An 18,080-nucleotide genomic window follows, 5' to 3' on the forward strand; every position below is an offset into this window, starting at 1 on the left:
ATTCCAGTAGCTCCCCAGGGATCACAGCTCAGGAGTTTCTTTGGGGCGGGAAGGAGACGCAGCTTAGGACAGGAATCACACACATGCTGTATGCAGTGGTGGCTGTTACTCAAACCCTTCACTTGTTGATGAGCTGTAAGGGTGCCCATCTCTCATTTTTTAATGTCAAACTAGTCCATTTATTGAAAAGAAGCTGTGTGACAAAATGCTGCTGGCGCTATTCGGGTGTTTGAAACCTGTGGGGAGAAAGTTCAAATTGATGCAGTGAAAGAACGGCACAGCCGAGCTCTCCCCGCCGGTGCGCGACCTCAGCACATAGAAGCAAGTGCCTTTTCGTCCTCCTGGAAAGCAAACCCACGCCTTGTTTGTTTAGCACTTTGAGGTACAGTGACAGAGCGTCCAGCACTGGTGTGTGCGCTCCATGCTTCTCGCTCCTTTGAGGTTGTAATTTGCATTATGAAAGATACAAGGAAATGTATTCTGTCTGTAGATGTCTCTGAAGGAGCACGTGGTGTGTAACAAAGCAGCTTCTGGAAACTTCCTCCCACTGTGTTTTGGTGAGAACTGATGAGGAAAGTGTTGGGCTGTGTGTTCAGCATGGATTTCTCCCCTTCTCTGTGTGAGAAAGGTTAAAAGTCTGCCACAGACCAGAAAAAAATAAGTGCAGGAAATGTTAATGTTGCTAGGTATTGTTTAAATCTCCCAAGGAGTACTTTGCCCCGTGTCAACTGTCATATTTTACTGAGCAGGCCATGCGACTTGGTGGAGCCAAGGGGAGGCACTGGCCTGTGACACTGGAAGGCAATCAAGTCAAAGTTAGAGGGACAGTTAGGGGACCACAGAGACAGCGTCACTGATGTCAGAGGGGACTGGCCCGTTGTCCCCACGGAACAAGGTGAGGTCAGTCCCACTATGGAGGTGGACACAGAGCACTGGAGAACACGTAGGCAGGGGGTCACCCGGAGGATGGCAGCACAGAAGAGAAACCAAGCCCCAGTGGCCGCACGGGAGGGGCAGGGACAGAGCTGCTTCCACCGAGCAAGTGGTTTGGGCCCCAGGCTAAGTGTCTGTGTTCTTCGCGTCTTGGCCTAGGATGCCTGTGATGTAGGAACCCACACACGGGGCCGCGGGAGCCGCTGGGTGGCCTGGGGAGGATGGGTGTGTCATTCAGCCCCTCCCCACCACGTGCCCCACTTGCCCTCCCTGACCCTCTTTCTTCCTTCTCTTCTCTTTCTCCCCAACCTCTTCTCCCTTTCCCCCTCTTTCTATTCATTCACCCATTCTCCCTAAGATGCACTTGAAGTCCCTCTAGCTTATGCGTAGAGATTGCTGGCTTCTGCTGGGTTTCCCCAAAGATGCCTCAGTCCCCCAGCTGAGCCTGTTGTGAAATAATCAGCTGGGGGAGGGAGGCACACGCGCTTTCTGAATTCCCCACGGCAGTCACTGGTTTCAGACTTCGAGTGGCTTAGGTAGATGGCTTAATTGTGTGGGTGAACATCGTTATCTTGTTGATGTATTGGGGGAGTTATTTTACTATCTGTGAGGCTTATCATCTAATTGGGAAACTGGGTGATGGTTTTGACCTGGTTTTACTGGAAATAAAAACCACTCTCAGGACCTCAAGTCATCTTATGAGTCCTTTGAGCTGGGAGCCCATCATTAGTAAAATTGTTTTGTTATCTATGGAGATACAACTCTGAGTAGACTCTGATTGTCCTCTGAAGAGAGTGGTGCTCAAGATCATGGTAGTGTCTTCAGCCTTGAAGAATAACAGTCTTGGGGCCCGGCAAGTTACGGTTGGAATTTGGTTCATAATAGTTGGCTTGTTGGATCCTCAAAATAATACCCTGTTTGGAGACATTCTTTCTTGTCATTCAGTAAGAAAGCTGAAGCCAAGAGGGTTAGGCAAGAGCAGAGTGGAATTGGAGCTCAGGACTTCACTCTCAGCTCATGCAGGCAGTGCCCAGGCAACCAGCATCTCCTGCGTGTCCAGCCTGAACAGGACGTGGTCCTTACTGTGCTGTGTTACCTCTTGCTACAGCAGCAGGTGGCAGGTGTCCTTCTGGTGATGTTGGTCCAGCATCTCAGATACCCCTGGTTTCGGCAAGACTTTGTGGTTTACCTATTTCAGATGAAGGATTCTGAGTTAAAAATGCTTTCCTTTAAAAATGGAGAAATCATAATGCCACCTTTATCTGGAGAGATTTTTTTCTGCTTCACATATGCCAGTGTCTTGTTCTGTCCCCGTCCAGCAGTCTTAGGGCCTTCCACTGCCTCCGCAAAAAAGGGACATGGCTTCCCCTGGTTGGAGGGCCAGGACAGAGCAGGTTGGCTGCATGGGTCCCAGGCTCTCACTTAAAGGAAGTGTTGCTGCTTCTGTCCAGCTGCTTCCCTGCTCAGTAATCTCTGGATGACCGGTTCCAGCTCAAGGGGACGCAAGTGCTGCGACATTCTTGGTGACCTGCTGACCGTGCAATGTGGTCGCGATAAATATCGATCATTTTATGACCCAGGCTAAGCCAGTGTAAATACATTCTAACATTGTGGGTGCTGTTTCAGTGATCAGCTGTTGGAGACCCAGGACCCCAAACGATATCTGAGCCTCGCTTTGAACAGCTGTAAACGGGGTTGGGTTAGGCCAGGTGGCCTTTGGGAGCCTGTTGGTTCTGATGTTGTATGACGCTGACTCTGGGATACTGGAGGGGGAGATGGTCTGAGATTTGGGGCCAAACTGATTCCTTTCTTTTCCCCCTTTCCCCGCATTTCTCTTCCCCTCCCTTTTCTGCTCAGGATTCAGAGTTCAAAATATGTCTGTTAGTCACTGAGTTCAGTGCTGTTATGACTTAAATAGCCTTGAGAGGCCTCCTCTGAGGACTGTCCAACCAGGTCCCCAGCAGCATCTTTTTTTTTTTTTTTTAAAGTTGAAGTGTAGTCAGTTTACAGTGTTGTGTCAATTTCTGGTGTACAGCTCAATGCTTCAGTCATACGTGAATATACATGTATTCGTTTTCATATTTTTTTCCACTGTAAGCTACTACAAGATATCGAATATAGTAGCCAAAAGCATCTTGTAAACATCACTTTGCCCTTCACTTCTTTCTAGAGAAGCCTTCTCTGACATTTCTATGCAACACGGCTTGGCAGACTTCCTGTAATGGGCAAGACTGTAAATATTTTAGGCTTTGCAGGCCATCAGGTCCCTGGTTCAACCACTCAGCTCCGCCATTGTCACACCACAGCAGCCCCAGACAATGTGTAAGTGAGCGAGCAAGCTTGGCTGCAAGCCTGTAAAACTTTGTTTACAAAAACAGGCGCTGGCTGGGTTTGGCCTGGGGGCCGGAGTTTGAGCTTGCATCTCCGGATGTGCCGCTAGCCTGCTGTGTTCTTCTTCCTGACACTTAGGACCACCCCACACACTTTAGAGTTGTGTAGATTTCATATTTGTTGTCTGTAATTAACATCCCACAAGTGCAGGGAATATTTTATTTTCCTGCTGCTTCCTGGGCATCCAGAATAAAGCGTGGCCCACAGTAGGTGTTCGGTAAATAATTGTTGAATGAGAAAAACAAACTTTTGAAGAGTAACCCTCCTGTCAGTTGGGGCTCTCTGCCCTTGTTTCGGGGTGTGTTTTTCCATATTTAAATTTGTATTCTGTTTTCTTCCCTGTGTTGTGGTTATCTCTTTGTGTTGCCATCCTGTTGGCTGTCTGGGCCCTTCTTGGCGTGGATGCCTTGTGGGGGCTGCCCCTTTGGGGAATGGGCTGGTGGTGGCGGGGAGGGGGAGGGTGAGTTCTGGAGCCAGATGCTTGGCAGCCCTCGCTGGTCCTTCAATGCTGGGACTGAAACACGAAGTGACTTTATTTCAATCTTCTGTGGGAGATTTGTCCAGACTACACTCAAAAGGACAAAACAATTGCCTTGTGACGCTGCCCAGATTTGGAGCTGTCCCGGAGCTGGGAAGCTTTGTGTTTTCCGGGCCTGGGACTCCGGGTACCATTCACAGTTCTCACTGTGAAGGATGAAAGCCGATTCATGGACCCTGGTGGGTCCCAGCCAGCAGCTCTGACTATTCTCTTCGAAGGCCCATGGTTCCCTCTCACTCTGTCTGCAGAGGCTGGGTCCTCCTGGGTCCCCTTTTGCCCTGCGTGTTTGGGGACTGTGATCCCGTTCCACACAGGCCACCTTCTAGGTGTGTGCCTGGGGCGGGGGAGGGGCGCACTAGGAGCCAGGAAACCTGAGCCCTCCTTCTAGGATCTTGGCGTCTCCTCGGGGGACAGGACGTGCTCCTCAGGAATGTGGTCCCTCCCTAGGAGTGCGTGAAGTGGGCAGACGTACGAGAGGGGACATCCGCTTCACTCCGGGCCAGGGTGGCTGGTGGCAAGCTCTCAACCAGGAGGGCACTGCGTGATTTGGCCTTTGAAGGGATGGGTTGGGTTTGGCGTGGGGGTGAGGGAAGAAGGGGCAGCCCTCAGTTAGGAGACAAAGGCAGAGGCCTGAGGAGGCTGGGACTAGGGTGTGCGGTGGGGGCTGGTGGCAGGGAGGGGTCTAGCTTTTAAAATGGCATATTAGGCCTGTGGCCGTCACCAGCTTCGTTTCATGATCCATTTAAGTGCAATGGGGACCGCCTCTTGGCTGCCTGGGGCATTTCCCCCTTTTTGGTTTTGACATTAAGGCCTCCAGGCTTTCATCATTTTAAGAAAAATGGTGTGTTTCAGCTTACCCAGTACAGAGTTAAATTTCTAGACCAGCAATGTTTTCATCTGGGCCTGGGAATTTGAGGATTTCTTTTTAAGAAGCTCGGGTTTATGACCACAGGCAGAGTCTAGCAAAAATAAATAAAGGTGTGTGTGTGTGTGTGGAATGAAACCATTTGTAAGACACACATCCTTACAAGTGACAAATGCTGCAGTGATGGACTTCCCTGGGTGTTACGGTGCAAGCAGGATTTGGACTGGCAAGCGACTTCAAAGTTTTCTTGTACGATATCCGGTATCCTTCCGTGCCGGGTTTTGAGTTTGTTTAACGCCCTCCAGTTTGTGGAAACCGAGTAGGGCAGCTTTGGCTGGGTGCTTCCTCTGGTTGGTTTCAGGTGCTCCTCTGCTCTTTGGTGAGGGCAGCTTCCTGGGGTGCGGGGAGAGGCAGATACCCTCTGGGGCCGTTTGCAAAATGTGAACCATCTCTCCTGGGAGTCAAGGGGCCTCCACTGACCGTTGTTGGACGTTCTCTCCTCTTCCTCCTTCCCATCTGTCTCCGTCTTCTCTCTCCCACCTTTCTGCAGAGCCACCAACCAAATACCAAATCTCCCAACCGGAAGTGTACGTGGCTGCACCCCGGGAGTCGCTAGAGTTGCGCTGCCTGTTGCGAGATGCCTCCATGATCAGTTGGACTAAGGATGGGGTACACTTGGGGCCCAACAATAGGACAGTGCTTATTGGGGAGTACTTGCAGATAAAAGGTGCCACGCCTAGAGACTCCGGCCTCTATGCTTGTACTGCTGCTAGGAATGTAGACAGTGAGACTGTCTACTTCATGGTCAATGTCACAGGTGAGTCGTCCAGCGAGCCCTCTGCTCTCTTCTCTGTAGCCGTTTTCTGGGTAAAGTGTTACTGGACAAGTGAAGTTACAGTGGGATCTGCTAATTGCATGCCAGGTGCAGAGCTTCACGGTTTGTGATCCATCTGTGTTTGAAGTTCTTCTGCAGGACCTGGTATATCAAGAGAGAGGCTGGGCATTCAAAATGACAGGGTTTCTCATGTGCAGATAACATTTTTCTCTTAAGACAGTGCACTTTTATTTAAGTAAACAACCCCCGCAACCGGCATCCTTGGCATGTAGAATACAGGATGGAAATTTGGATGCTGAAGATTTCCAATTCCTTTTATGAAAATTTGAGTTTCTCACCTTGACTTTTCCATGCAGTGACGGGGGTGCTGCACAGGCCCCCCTTTTGTGACCAAGTTTAAAGCTCTGCTTTCAGAATATTAGCAAACAGTCAGAAGGCCACACAGGACCTCAGTTTTCCGATGGACTAATTCCTTTCTTGAAGGAGACCCTGAGTGCTAAAAGATTGTGTTGGAAAGAATCTTTGGCTATTACACAATCAGTAAATTTGCTGGAGACTTGAATACTGTTTGAAGCTTAAAATCCATTTTCAGTATTTCCAATTTTATAGCATGTTTAAATAATGTGAAAGCAGAAAAGATTGAGAATTGTAATAGAGACCAACTGTCATCATGGAAAGAAAATTTAAGCCATTAAAACCATCTTAACTAAACATGGTCTCAGACTTTGCGCCTGGGTTCCTGGGTCGTCGAGTTCCCTATCCAGAGGGATTGAGTTGTAGATGATTGCAGCCTCTTGCTTTTGCAAAAACGCAACCATGGATGTGTTCTTTTGAATACAGATGCCATCTCATCCGGAGATGATGAGGACGACACAGATGGCTCGGAGGATTTTGTCAGTGAGAACAGTAACAGCAAGAGTAAGTAATTGCTGTCTCCGGAGGTCCCCGAGAGAGGAGAGCCTGGTGGGCAGTCCTGACTCCCAGCTGTCTTCCTGTCCACTCTTCGGGATGCTCTTGCCTGCGGTCCTCACCGTTCTCCGCTCTGTCTACGCTCTTGACTTTCAAATCTGAGAATAAACCAGTGTTCTGTGCACCCTTCTCTCCTGTTTGTCCTTTCTTATTGTGTCAGTAGCCTCTTTCTTTTGAATGCAGTTATGAATTTTCTTTCCTTGGTCTTCCTCTTCCCTCTGGTTTCTCACTGTTCGGAGATGTAAAGCCAGTAGAGCCATGTAATATCCTGGTCGTCTTCATAACCACTGAGGATGCCTGGCTTGACCCAGTGGTTCTCCACTGGGGGTGATTCTCCTCCTTCTCCCTCCCCGGGGACACACTGGGCGATGTTTGGTTGTGTCAGCTCGGGGAGAGGGGGATGCTAGTGGCATCTACTATGAAGAGGCCAGGGATGCTGCTCATATACATCGTTACAATATGCAGAATGGCCTCACAATAAAGAATAATCTGGTCCAAAATGTCGATAGTGCTGAGATTGAGAAACGATGGCCTGGTAAAACATTATTGCATCCTGAGCAGAAATAAGGGAAGTGTGCCTTATTTTGCAGATAGAAAAGGGGAACAACAAATGCTGTTTGCGTATCTAAGGGCAGTTAACACTGAGCACCGACCCTAGGAGGTCTTTACTTGGTGAGTGAGAATGTGGCCTCTTGGACCTGGGCAGCATGGGTTCACATCCTGCTCTACCACTTCTGAGGTGGGCCACCTTGGGCAAGTAATTTAACTTCTGGGCCTCAGTTTCTTCAACTGTAAAATGGGAATAATAACAGTATTTCATGGGGTTGTTATGACGATGAGCTTGTATTTGTACAGTGCTCAGAAAAGTACTCGTGAGTGTTTGATAAAGAAGATCAAATGAATTGTATTTTCCAATAACATGGCTGGAATGTTTCCAGATCGCTTTACGTTGGCCACTGGCATTCTTTGCTTAGATGCTATGTTCCACATTTTCTCGAAGGACTTTTGTCAGTTTAATAAATTCAAACAAGACCTAAATAATAAGACAAATTGTTATTAAAATCGATGTTGGCTGGTACCTGGGATAATGGTTTGCTGAATTGGGGCATTGGATTTGTCCCTGAGTCTCCTAGCAGCTTGGGCAAAAAGAAATTTTTTGGCTTATATACTTTTCACTCTTTGGTGAGAAAGCTTGGGGCCTGGACCACTAGCATCAGCATTCCTAAGAACTTACTAGAAATGACAATTCTCATTCTGAATTAGAAAAACTCTGGGGGTGATTCTGATGCACAGTGAGTGTAAGAACTACTGGCTTAGGGATTCACACGGGCAGATCTGCCTCTAACACAAGTTTACTGTTAGAGATCTTATCCGTAATACAGTGGGTAATAAGGTGAGAGAGTGTCTTCCATTGTGATTTGCACCAGCCTTCTAATGAGGTGGTTGTTATTATTTTTGGTATTTAGTAATAAAACACTGGTACATTAAAAGATATCACTCACTTCTTATTAGTTCTTTGGCTCTGGCAGTGATGAAGAGGTCTGCTCTGGGCAGGCTCTGTTCTGGCTGCTGGTTCAGTCCATGCTCGCAACCACTAGATAAGGAGGAAAGAGGCGTTGTTTGTGTTTTATTGATTGGAAATTTGTGATTCAGGGAACAAAAAGCAGAGAGCCGCAGTTGAGTCGTAGGCCTGTTGCATGTCTAATCACAGGCCCCTTTGCCAATACCCAGGGTGATGATGTGGGTGGAGGGAGGAGGCTTGCCGTTGCTTACAGCTCTAAAGTGGTACCCATGTGTGGGAGCCATTGCTATTGACTGTGACATCAGATTCAGCTCAGCTCCGTTGGCATGCCTTGGAACCGCGTTGTCCTGGTGATCGGTACCCTGCCTAATAGCGTGTTACCACGGAATAAGCAGGAAATAATAAAATGTAACAGTGAGGTATAGGTTATGTAACAAGAAGGCTGAGTGAATGTGTCTGTGATGACTCAGCAGGAACACCTGCCGTGGACCTCCAGGTTTTCATCCTGAACACTTGTCCTGACTGCCCAGTGTCCAGGTGAAGGCCAGGTAGTCCTGAGCTCCACTTAACAAATGCTGGCCCATGTTGAGTGAATTGCCACGCCTTCACCTTGCGACCAGGGTTCTTTGTAATTAGCTCTCGAATGACACCAACTCTGCCCCGAAATGGATGCTCTGCAGTGATTAAGGGCTGGTGTTAGCTGTACCAGGGAGATACTGCTGTCGGGAACTGCCTCTGTTTGGTGCCTGTGAAACATTAGACGCGATTTAAAGTGATAGCAGTTCTTAGCTGGCTACTTGGCCTCTGCCATCTGTTAGTGTGATTAGGCTGGTCTGATTCACAGGTGCAGCCTGGGGCAGCTGAGATTAAGCAGCTGTGGCCTGTGTGGACAGAGGAATGCCATGGCCAGGGTAATTGGCAAGGCGGTGAAGGGGATGTTGCCATTAAAACAATTTTTTGCCACCTCAAGTGTCAAATGCCTGACCTGATTAATAGGGAAAATTGTAGAAGCACCGAATTCTTTGCATTTCCAGCCACCTGGAAACCACTCGTGTGTCCAGATTGATTCCTTCAGTGTTTTCTGATTGTCTGGAAATGCCACTGGGGTGTGTTTGAAAGTTCCCTGTCAGCGAAGTTAACAGATGATGCTCCAGTGACCCTGTGCTGACAGTGACATTTCTGAGCTTCTCCGAAAAGGGTTCTTCTCTTTTGGGATTGGTTGATGTTAGTTCCACATCTTCTGACTTGAAAACTCTATTCCAGGGTATTCCCACTGCTGGTGTTACTGTTTATCTAATTTTTGTGGTTAACTCGAAGAAGGCAAGCTTATCTTCCTGGTAGAGTTCTTCTTAGATTCTACAGAGAATAAAAACTAAGGTAGCCAAATATAATGGCAAAAAAAAAAGTCAAAAATTAAGGCAGGATGGTTGAATTTTGGCCATGAAACTGGTATCCATTAACATCCAAGTCCAAGTCTGATTTGATTTCTTTATGAATGTCCTGCAATGTTTAGGTTGACCTTAACTCTTTCCTGGGAGACCCAGCTTAAAAGTGGGCTCCTCTGGAGAGGATTTCCTCGTTTGCACAAGCAGATTGAGTGGCTGGGAGTGTTCCATTGTCTCATGAGCAGTATTGCGTAGTATCTCAGACCTGCCTTGCCAGTAGGTTGCTTCTGGATCTTGAATGAATATTTTGTGGAATCACCGTCCTCACACGTATCTTCTGTGGAGCTCCTTGAAAACAGAGCAGTGTTCAGATTTGGTCTGCACATAAAGAGAATAAGCCAGTGTTTCTCAAAGAGTATCCCTTGGAACCCTAGTACAGAATACTTCTCTGCCAAAAATGAGTTGTGTTTTGAGATGAATTTGGAAAATACCTCATACTGTGACCTTTCTTGGGGACTTCCAGTGTCTATCAGCATAATACAAGTTCTGAGAAGTTCTGTAGTAAAACATCTGTTTCTTTTTGTCCTTTCCCAGGGTTTTCCAAACTTATTGACCATAAGACCCTATTTAAAATGTAGCATCTATTAGCATCCTGTTGCACGTGCTTTGAAAATCCCTGCAATGGACTGATTTGATTGATCTGGCTACCCCACCTCCCACCCCTACCCCCACCACTTTTGAGTCAAATTCTTCCATCACAGATGTGGAGGGCATTCTCCGGTCATATTTTAGCAGCTGACTAGCTGATGACCTCACACCTTACCAGTGCTAGACGTTTCCCTGAGCGGAACAATCCTGTGATGTCATTACAAGCCTGGCTGCCAGGAAATAATGCTGCTACATATGCCCTTTGGTGAAAGAGATTTTCTCCGGACAGAAAGTTGCAATTTCAAATGCTAATTTTTGAAATGCATCCAGGCTGAGGGTTTTGAAAGGTTCAAGCGTCATGCTTTAGCATAGGAAAGCATAACTTAACTAGTCCTTGCCTTCCCCAGGTACTAGGTATCTTAATGGGTTATCTGGCAGCAAATACGTAGACCTGTCCATTTTTTTTCAAGATACTTTTTAATGACCTCTAGCTTGTGTTTAAGTATTACTGTTTCTGAAGAGCTTGAGACTTAGTTCTTGGGAAGATCGTGATAGACAGAAGTTCAGGTTGGCTGCTTAACTGGAAGGAATTGATGGTAAGACAGCTGTACCAGGATTCTTGCTGTTGGAGTGGTTCTGTTGAGTGAAGAGAGAGAGAAGGTAATTTTCTATTTTGGTTTTATTCCTGTTGAGACCTGCAGCTGCCTGTACTCTGCGTCAGGGAGAAGGCAATTTTTTTTTTTCTGTCTGTTTTTTGGAAGTAACGAGGGAAAATGATGGTACTTGGCCTGAGATTCTGAACTTTCACTGATGGTCCTGCTAATAGTAATAATTCACAGTCACCTTTGCTATAATTGGGATTTTACTTGGTAGAGATTGTGTCTAAGTTGGCAAATGCTGTTTTTTTCACTGTGTTGCAGTTGCCAGGAATTGAAGAAAACAAAGTTTTAAAAAATGCACCAGCTTCCTATGGTTTTTTGAAATGTCTTTGGAATGAAAACCTCATCATACATTGGCTAGGTTGTTTATCACAAACACTGGTGATAGTGTTCCATCCATTCGGCCGGATTGACAATCCTTTCTTTCACGGCTTCCCCTCTGGTCAAACAGCATCACCAGCGACTGGAAGGTTCTCTTTTGAAGGCAGATCATGGGAACTCCCACGGGCAGCTGGTCTCCCAGGGGACTCAGGCACTTCACATGTGGGTCACTTGTCTGGTTTGTTTTAATGTCTTTCTTATCAAATGACCTGCTGTTCAGCATGTTGTTGCTTTAATAAGATGTCTCAGATAAAGAAATCCCCATCCCCCCCAGTCACACCTCCACTCACATCTCCATCTTTTGTTGGATTTGCTTTCTCTTTCTGTATGCAAAACTGAAAACAGACGAACTGCAGTCTGCGGCAGGGGTGGGATGGAGCGCTCAGAGACATCTCCTCCCTCATCAGGGGTCAAAGCATTGAAATGTCCTGATTAGTGATATTTTTAAAGGCCCTAATTATAGACTTAAGACAGAGGCCTTAGTGGAGCTTTGGGGAGTTTGTGAGACTTAATCTAGGAGCTGAAACAGGCTGTGTTTTTATTTTTTTTATTTTTGCACCAATAAAAATATAGTTGGCAGTCATCAGTGGCCACAGCGCACATAAATCTTGAGCTTTTGACTTAATTTCCATGGGAGAGTTCAAAGGGCAGTCTGGAGTGGTTGAAAGAGCTCTGCTCAGGGAGCTGGGGACTTGGGTCTAGCCTCAGCCCAGCCTCTGGCCGTGCGACCTTGATCACGTCACTTAACCTTTCTGCATGACATTGACCACACCGGCCGTTGGGCCAGATGGTCACTGGGGTCTCTTCTGGTACAGTGGTAATATGATTCTGTGTTTTTCCTTTAAACTGCTGGGCTGTAGCCTCTCTTTTTGGTTAGAGAGAGAGAGGAGGAAAAAAGACCGTAAACCTTAGATGTCAGTGTCGGGACAAGTAAGAGTCTTTGTGGCAGTGGGCTCAACAGCCCAAGTTTTCCCCTGAAGTTTAAATTGCAGGGTCAAAATAAATCCTCTTATCTGGCCATTTATTGACAGAATCAGTATCTGTGTGGAATATAGGTACTTGGAAAGAATGTTAGGACTGGGAGGGGCCTTATCAGCACATTCAGTTCAACTCCCTCATTTTATAGCTCAGGCTTTTAATAGTTGTCCTTCTGGTTCACCCTTCCATCCATCCATCCATCCATCCATCCATCCATCACACTAGAGTTCCTGCTCCATGGTTTGAAGATGACTCAGGCTGCACCGTCCAGGTGATCCACTCTTGTTGGTCAGCAGACCTTGAGGAGTGTGCTTTTCATTATGGAAACACCCTGCTGATGGAATCACGCATAAATAACCAAGAGGTGGCTCAGAGATGGAATAATGAATCTTCTCCTTAATCTGCTCAGCCAGCCGCATCTTGAGACTTCTGTATTAAATTAAAATTGTACTTACTTAGCATTATTCCTAGTGTACAGTACCTGTTTCAGTGTAGAACATGATAATGAGTAGGTATGCCAAACCTTGGTGATGGGATTTTACTGGTTTATTTTGGCTGGGTCTTACTGTTCCTTTCACTTGCTTGTTTTTAGTATTTTATGAGTAAGTACATCTTTCTTTTGCTACCTCTGCTGCATCAGGAGATCTGAGGATGTCAGAGCAGAAGGGGCCATACCGATCCTCCAGGTCAAATTATTTACTCCTAAGTATAATTCATTTTTTTTTAATGCCATCAGGGATTTATACCACAGTTCCTTCTCTATTAATTATGTCCCTAACATTATGGAAGACCAAGTTGATGTCATATATGTCTTCCAAGCAGTGTGGTGTGACCTTGGCCATCCCTGTTGAGCACCTACTGTGTGTTAGGGTCATCTCTTTGTAGATCATTAATTTGTTCGGTGAGTTTCTTCTCCAAATGAAGGTTGTTAATGTGGTTCACAGCCTTGGGATGAAAGATGACTCCTTAGGCAGAGAAGCTTTTCAGGAGCCTTCTCCCTATTTCTCTCCAGCTCCATTGTCCTTCTTAGGAGGGACCTGGTCTTCCCATGTGTCCAGACTGCAAGCAGAGCCGGAAATATTGAAGACAGGAAGAGATTGCAGAGGACATGGGGCCATTGATGGCGGCGACACAGCAGGGCTGTGCCTACAGTGCGATTATTTTTGTAGCTCTTCCAGGTTCTTCAAGTTTTGCATAAAACTAGCTTATTTCAGGAAGAGCCACTGTAAAATAATAAAATAACCTCCCCCTCTAGCACCATGCTCTTAAAAAGATTCGTGTGCTTGGCATCGTAGAGGAAGTCTTCATCACAAAAGCACATTGTGCCTGTGTGACGTTTAGCACTCACCCCGAGTGAGGTTGGATAAAGGGTTGGGGGTGACCCAACACTGCCACACGTGGAACCTCGAAAACTTGGCTTGACAGCCCTTTCTGTTGAGTCGAGATTTATCATTATTCAGGGAAGGCGAATGTTGTGAATTCGGGTTTTGAGCGATAGTCATGTTAGTGATTGGCTCCTACATCGTGGATTAGATTTTGTGGCGCCCCGCCCACCTGCCATCTCTGAGACTTTAGATGAGGAACATGGCCGTGTGTCTGTTTTGCACAAGCAGGTTTTATAGGTGCAGTTTGGGTGATTGAAATTTCACCCTGGGGAAGTGGCTACCTGCCAGAAATTCCAGCAGAATTCTTTCACCCTTGTCCTTAAATCATTCCTTAGGCGCCAAGAAAAAGGTGCTGGTTGCCAGGGCGCTGTCGCCACAGGCCAGGACCGTCCGGGCTCATGTGGTCTGGGGTGATCCCCTGCGGGTTGCAGCCTCACCCAGCAGCTTAGCCCAGCGAGAGGGGAACAGAGCCACATTCCTAGTTCCTAAAGCTCAGTCCTACTTTTCGGCCTCGGGAATGTAGAAAGCATGCCTAATGGTATGTGCGCACTTATCTATTGATTTCTTTTATGTAAAAAAGAAAAGACATTCCACAGGATCATTGCAGCCGTAATTGATGCTATCTGAAAGAGTTACTACATTAATATTTAGCTAATTCACATGAATAGGCTATTGTGTTTACTCAAACAGATGACATGAGTGCAGACACCTGACAGCATGAGGTATGCTTTTCATTTAGGTCCGATTTGTAAAAGTCTTTGTGTAGCGACAAAGCTCATTACTTATTTTGGGCTCTTAATGCTTTCTTTTTTCGTGGCTGTGGATGGATTGCTCTAAGTAGAAGCTTTTAAAATGAAAGGTGATTGAAATTGTTTCAGCATATGCCAGACCCTGGGAGACTTGCGATAAATAGGAATCGGGTACTCCCTGGGGAACCCTCAAAAGAATAGGTGTGTTATGGGCGTTTGACACCCCAAGTCAAGTGGGTACCAAGTTGCTTACTCATTACAGATGCAGCTGGATTCAGACAAAAGAACGCAGCCCTGTTCCTTCTCCCTTGTCCCCCCTTCCACATTCCCTCTGGTCTTTCTCTGTCTGGTACGCATGACTGACAATTTTGGCCTCACTTTGCTCTGTCTTGGCATCATGTCGACACCACCTATACCCCACTACCTTGACACTTAGATCAGCAGAAGGATAAAGAAGACACAACCGTCCTTGTTAAGAAATCCCAGCTCTGCATTTTACAGCAGGTTTCAAGAGCAAGGGTGAGGCAAAGAGGGGTAGGGTGTTTTGGAAGCGGTTTTTCCACTTCCTAATTCTACCATTAACAGCCTGGCTGTTAAGTGAAGGGCATCGCTTCCCCAGGAACGAGCTGCACCATCCACAGAACTGAGCAGGAAACTTCTAAATCCGCATCGGAGACAAAAGCCCCTTCGTACGCCCATTTTGCCTCTGGTTTGTGGAGTGTGTGCGCCATTCCTCAGTCTAGCCTGCACCAGAAATAAGCAGTAGTGGATCAGTCTTTTAGAATTTCAGTGTTCTAGAAGGTTCCACAATATTTTAGAATGTTTATGGCCCTGTTGATGGATGCTTTAGGCGGGAACACGGGGATTTTGGTGGCTCAGACAGAAACATACATGTGAAGAGTTACATCGCTGTACAGGATTTCACTGGAAGTCCTGGGCAGTAATGCAGGAGGCAGTGTGCCTTCAGTCAAGGTTGTCTGTCCTGGACTCCAGGCCTCCATGCAGAGAGGTTAAAGATACGGATTCCAGTGCCTTGGAGAAGCCGATTTTTACTAGCCGTGGAAAGTAGGGGAGACAGTGGGCTCTGGAATCCAGCCAACTGCCTTGACTCAAATCCTGGTGGTGCCTCTTCCTAGCTTTGTGGTTTGGGGTAGATTATGTAACTTCTCCATGACTCAGTTTCCCCATTGTAAACAGGGATCATAACAGTGCCTTTCTCCTCGGATTATTGTCAGTTTTAATGTGTTAAACATGTGAGAGCTTTTGCCGCCACATCTGCCAATAAGAAGGACTCAGTCAATGGTGGTCATGCGCCGTTATTAGCAGGCCTGCAGAATTTGTGGCTGTATTTCCGATTGATGTTACAACTTTTATTTAGAAAGAATGTCTTTCCTTTGGTAATTCAAAAAGTTATCTCCTTCTTTGGGTTTAAAAAAATCACTACTACCCCTGTCTTTGAGGGCTATCTTTAGTGTTAATTGGGAGACGCCTATTAAGTTATACCCCTAGACGTGGTGGTAGAATTACCATGTTCACAACCACCACTGGAGAGAGGGGAAAAAAAAAAACCTTTTTTTCATTAAAAAAATTGAAATATGTTTAGTAATATGGTTTGTTGGCCTGTCATATAAAGTACTGTGAAATTAACTGTGCCTCCGTGAATTATTTTATCCTATTGAGATGGTAAGTTATACTATTGATTACCCTTTAAAGTAAAGTGCCAATGGGTAAGTTGACTTTTTAGCATGACTTGTTTAGGTGTAAATGTAATCATTCCATAGGCGGAGCAATCTAAAATGATATATTTTTGGAGGACTCTGCTGTTATTATTGTATTTGTTGTCACTGTGTGTCTAAAGTAGCATTTTAAACCATGATTCTTGAATTTATATTCTGGCACTGAGAACAAGGGTTAGAAGGTACCTCCAACACTTTTTTCCCTGTTAATAGACATGAACTATCCAGCAGCCCATCTCCAGGGACCTTCTGTGAGGCCAGCTGGATCAGACTTCAGAAAATGTTTCCCTAATGTAAACATTACCCAAAGGTTTTGAAAACATTGGGTCATTCACTTACAAAATAAAGTGATCTTACCTGTCAGGAGTTTATAATGGGTATGAAGCTCTCCATCCATATACATTATGATGTTGTTTTCCAAAACAGGAGCACCGTACTGGACCAACACGGAAAAGATGGAAAAACGGCTTCACGCCGTCCCTGCAGCCAACACTGTCAAGTTCCGTTGTCCAGCTGGGGGGAGTCCAACACCAACTATGAGGTGGCTGAAAAACGGGAAGGAATTTAAGCAGGAACATCGCATCGGAGGCTATAAGGTAGAATGAAGCTTTCAAAATAATCTATTTCTTAAATTTTTATTTCTTCGTTTTTTTAAGTAGTCAAATGTTAGCCGAAACTAGAAGGAATTTTTTTTAAAAGGTCAGTAATTATCATAATTGATTGCTTCAATATTTGATATTTCTAGAAAGTTCCTGGACTTGCATGTAATTGTAAAGTACAATCCCCATTTACATTGTTCTTTGTATGAAGAGAGTTTAATAACAGAAAGGTCGAAAGTTGAGAGTCTGTTTTCTATATGTTTTATGGTCTGTAAAACTAAAACTGGAGCAGAATTTGAGAAGTGTAAGTACAGTTGCCCTATTCAAGGAGGATTGTATGAATAGTGGTTGGACTTGGATGAGAGACTGGAGTGTGAAATATTACTTATTAAGAGAGAATGCTTCCAAGATGACAGAGGCAATCTCCTTGTCCTCCATCCTCAAGGATTCTGAAGAGACTGTTACAGAATGTGGTGAAATACAGTCTCATCACTCTGGTTGAGGCTGAAATTGACAACCATCTCCCTGAAGATGCCTGTTTATGCCTTTGTTCATCCATTCAGCAAATGTCAATTGAGTGTCCTTCAGGCAGGGACCGTCCTAGGCTCTGGGCAGAGCACTGCACTAGCTCATTGGGGCTCCTTGTCTGACAGAAAGGCAGGCAAAAAAACTGGCAATCAGGACACTGATATGGGTGAAGTTAGAAGAATGTGTGGTCCCATGGATGTGCAGGGAGCAGTGGTGTTGGCTCCTTGTGGTACTAAGATGAAGAACATCAGAAAAGGATTCTGGGCTGAGTTTGAAGGAGAGTTGTCTCAGAAAGAGTGATGTGAATTCTCCAAATCATTTAGTGTGGAAAGGGAGAACTTGAATTTAGTATATGAGGAAGACTTAAGGAAACTTACTGAGAAACTCTTTGGTGCATTTGAAACATGAACAGATGTATTAGTTACCTATTGCTGTGTAACAAATTACTCCAAGACCTAATAACTTTAAACAACAACATTGACTCTCTCACAGTTTCCATGGGTGAGGAATCCAGGTGCCCCTAAGCTGGACTTCTGTCTCAAGGCCTCTCACAGGACTGTAATTAAGGCCTCGTTTAAGGCTGGGGTCTCCTCTGAAGGGTCACCAGGGAGGATCTGCTTCCAGACTCACTCACTGTAGTTGTTTTCAGGTTTAACTTCCTTGCAGGTTGTTGGACTAGGGGCCTCAGTTCCTCGCTGGCTGTTGGCTGGAGGCCACACTTAGTTCCTTGCCACGTAGGCCTCTCCGTAGGGTGGCTCACAGCATGGCAGCTGGCTTCCTGATGGGGAGCAGACAACACGGGCCAGAGAGAAGGGTTGAGAAGACAAGTCACAGCCTTTGTAACCTAATCATGGAAGTGCCATCCCACTACTTTTGATGGGTTCTACTGTTAAGCAAGTCACCAAGAACAGTGATTATCTGAGGACATGTGTATCAGGAGACATGGGGATTACTGGAAGCATCAGAGAAACCTGCACAG

At 45.9% G+C, this 18,080-nt stretch overlaps 1 protein-coding gene across 20 annotated transcripts in view; it reads left to right on the forward strand.

Moving 5' to 3' along the window:
- The window catches only part of FGFR2 (fibroblast growth factor receptor 2), a 100,690-nt gene that overhangs the window by 21,271 nt on the left and 61,339 nt on the right, over window positions 1–18,080 (forward strand). For 10 of the 20 annotated variants that reach the window (XM_045506595.2, XM_045506593.2, XM_045506594.2 and 7 more), the window contains exons 3-5: window positions 5,278–5,544; window positions 6,403–6,480; window positions 16,401–16,570. In XM_045506595.2, coding sequence (XP_045362551.1) covers window positions 5,278–5,544; window positions 6,403–6,480; window positions 16,401–16,570 — 515 coding nt within the window. The remainder of the gene's footprint in view (window positions 1–5,277; window positions 5,545–6,402; window positions 6,481–16,400; window positions 16,571–18,080) is intronic. The other 10 variants (XM_045506606.2, XM_045506599.2, XM_045506600.2 and 7 more) reach the window with 2 other exon arrangements.

This window comes from Camelus bactrianus, chromosome 11, assembly GCF_048773025.1.
Source record: "Camelus bactrianus isolate YW-2024 breed Bactrian camel chromosome 11, ASM4877302v1, whole genome shotgun sequence".
NCBI lineage: Eukaryota > Metazoa > Chordata > Mammalia > Artiodactyla > Camelidae > Camelus > Camelus bactrianus.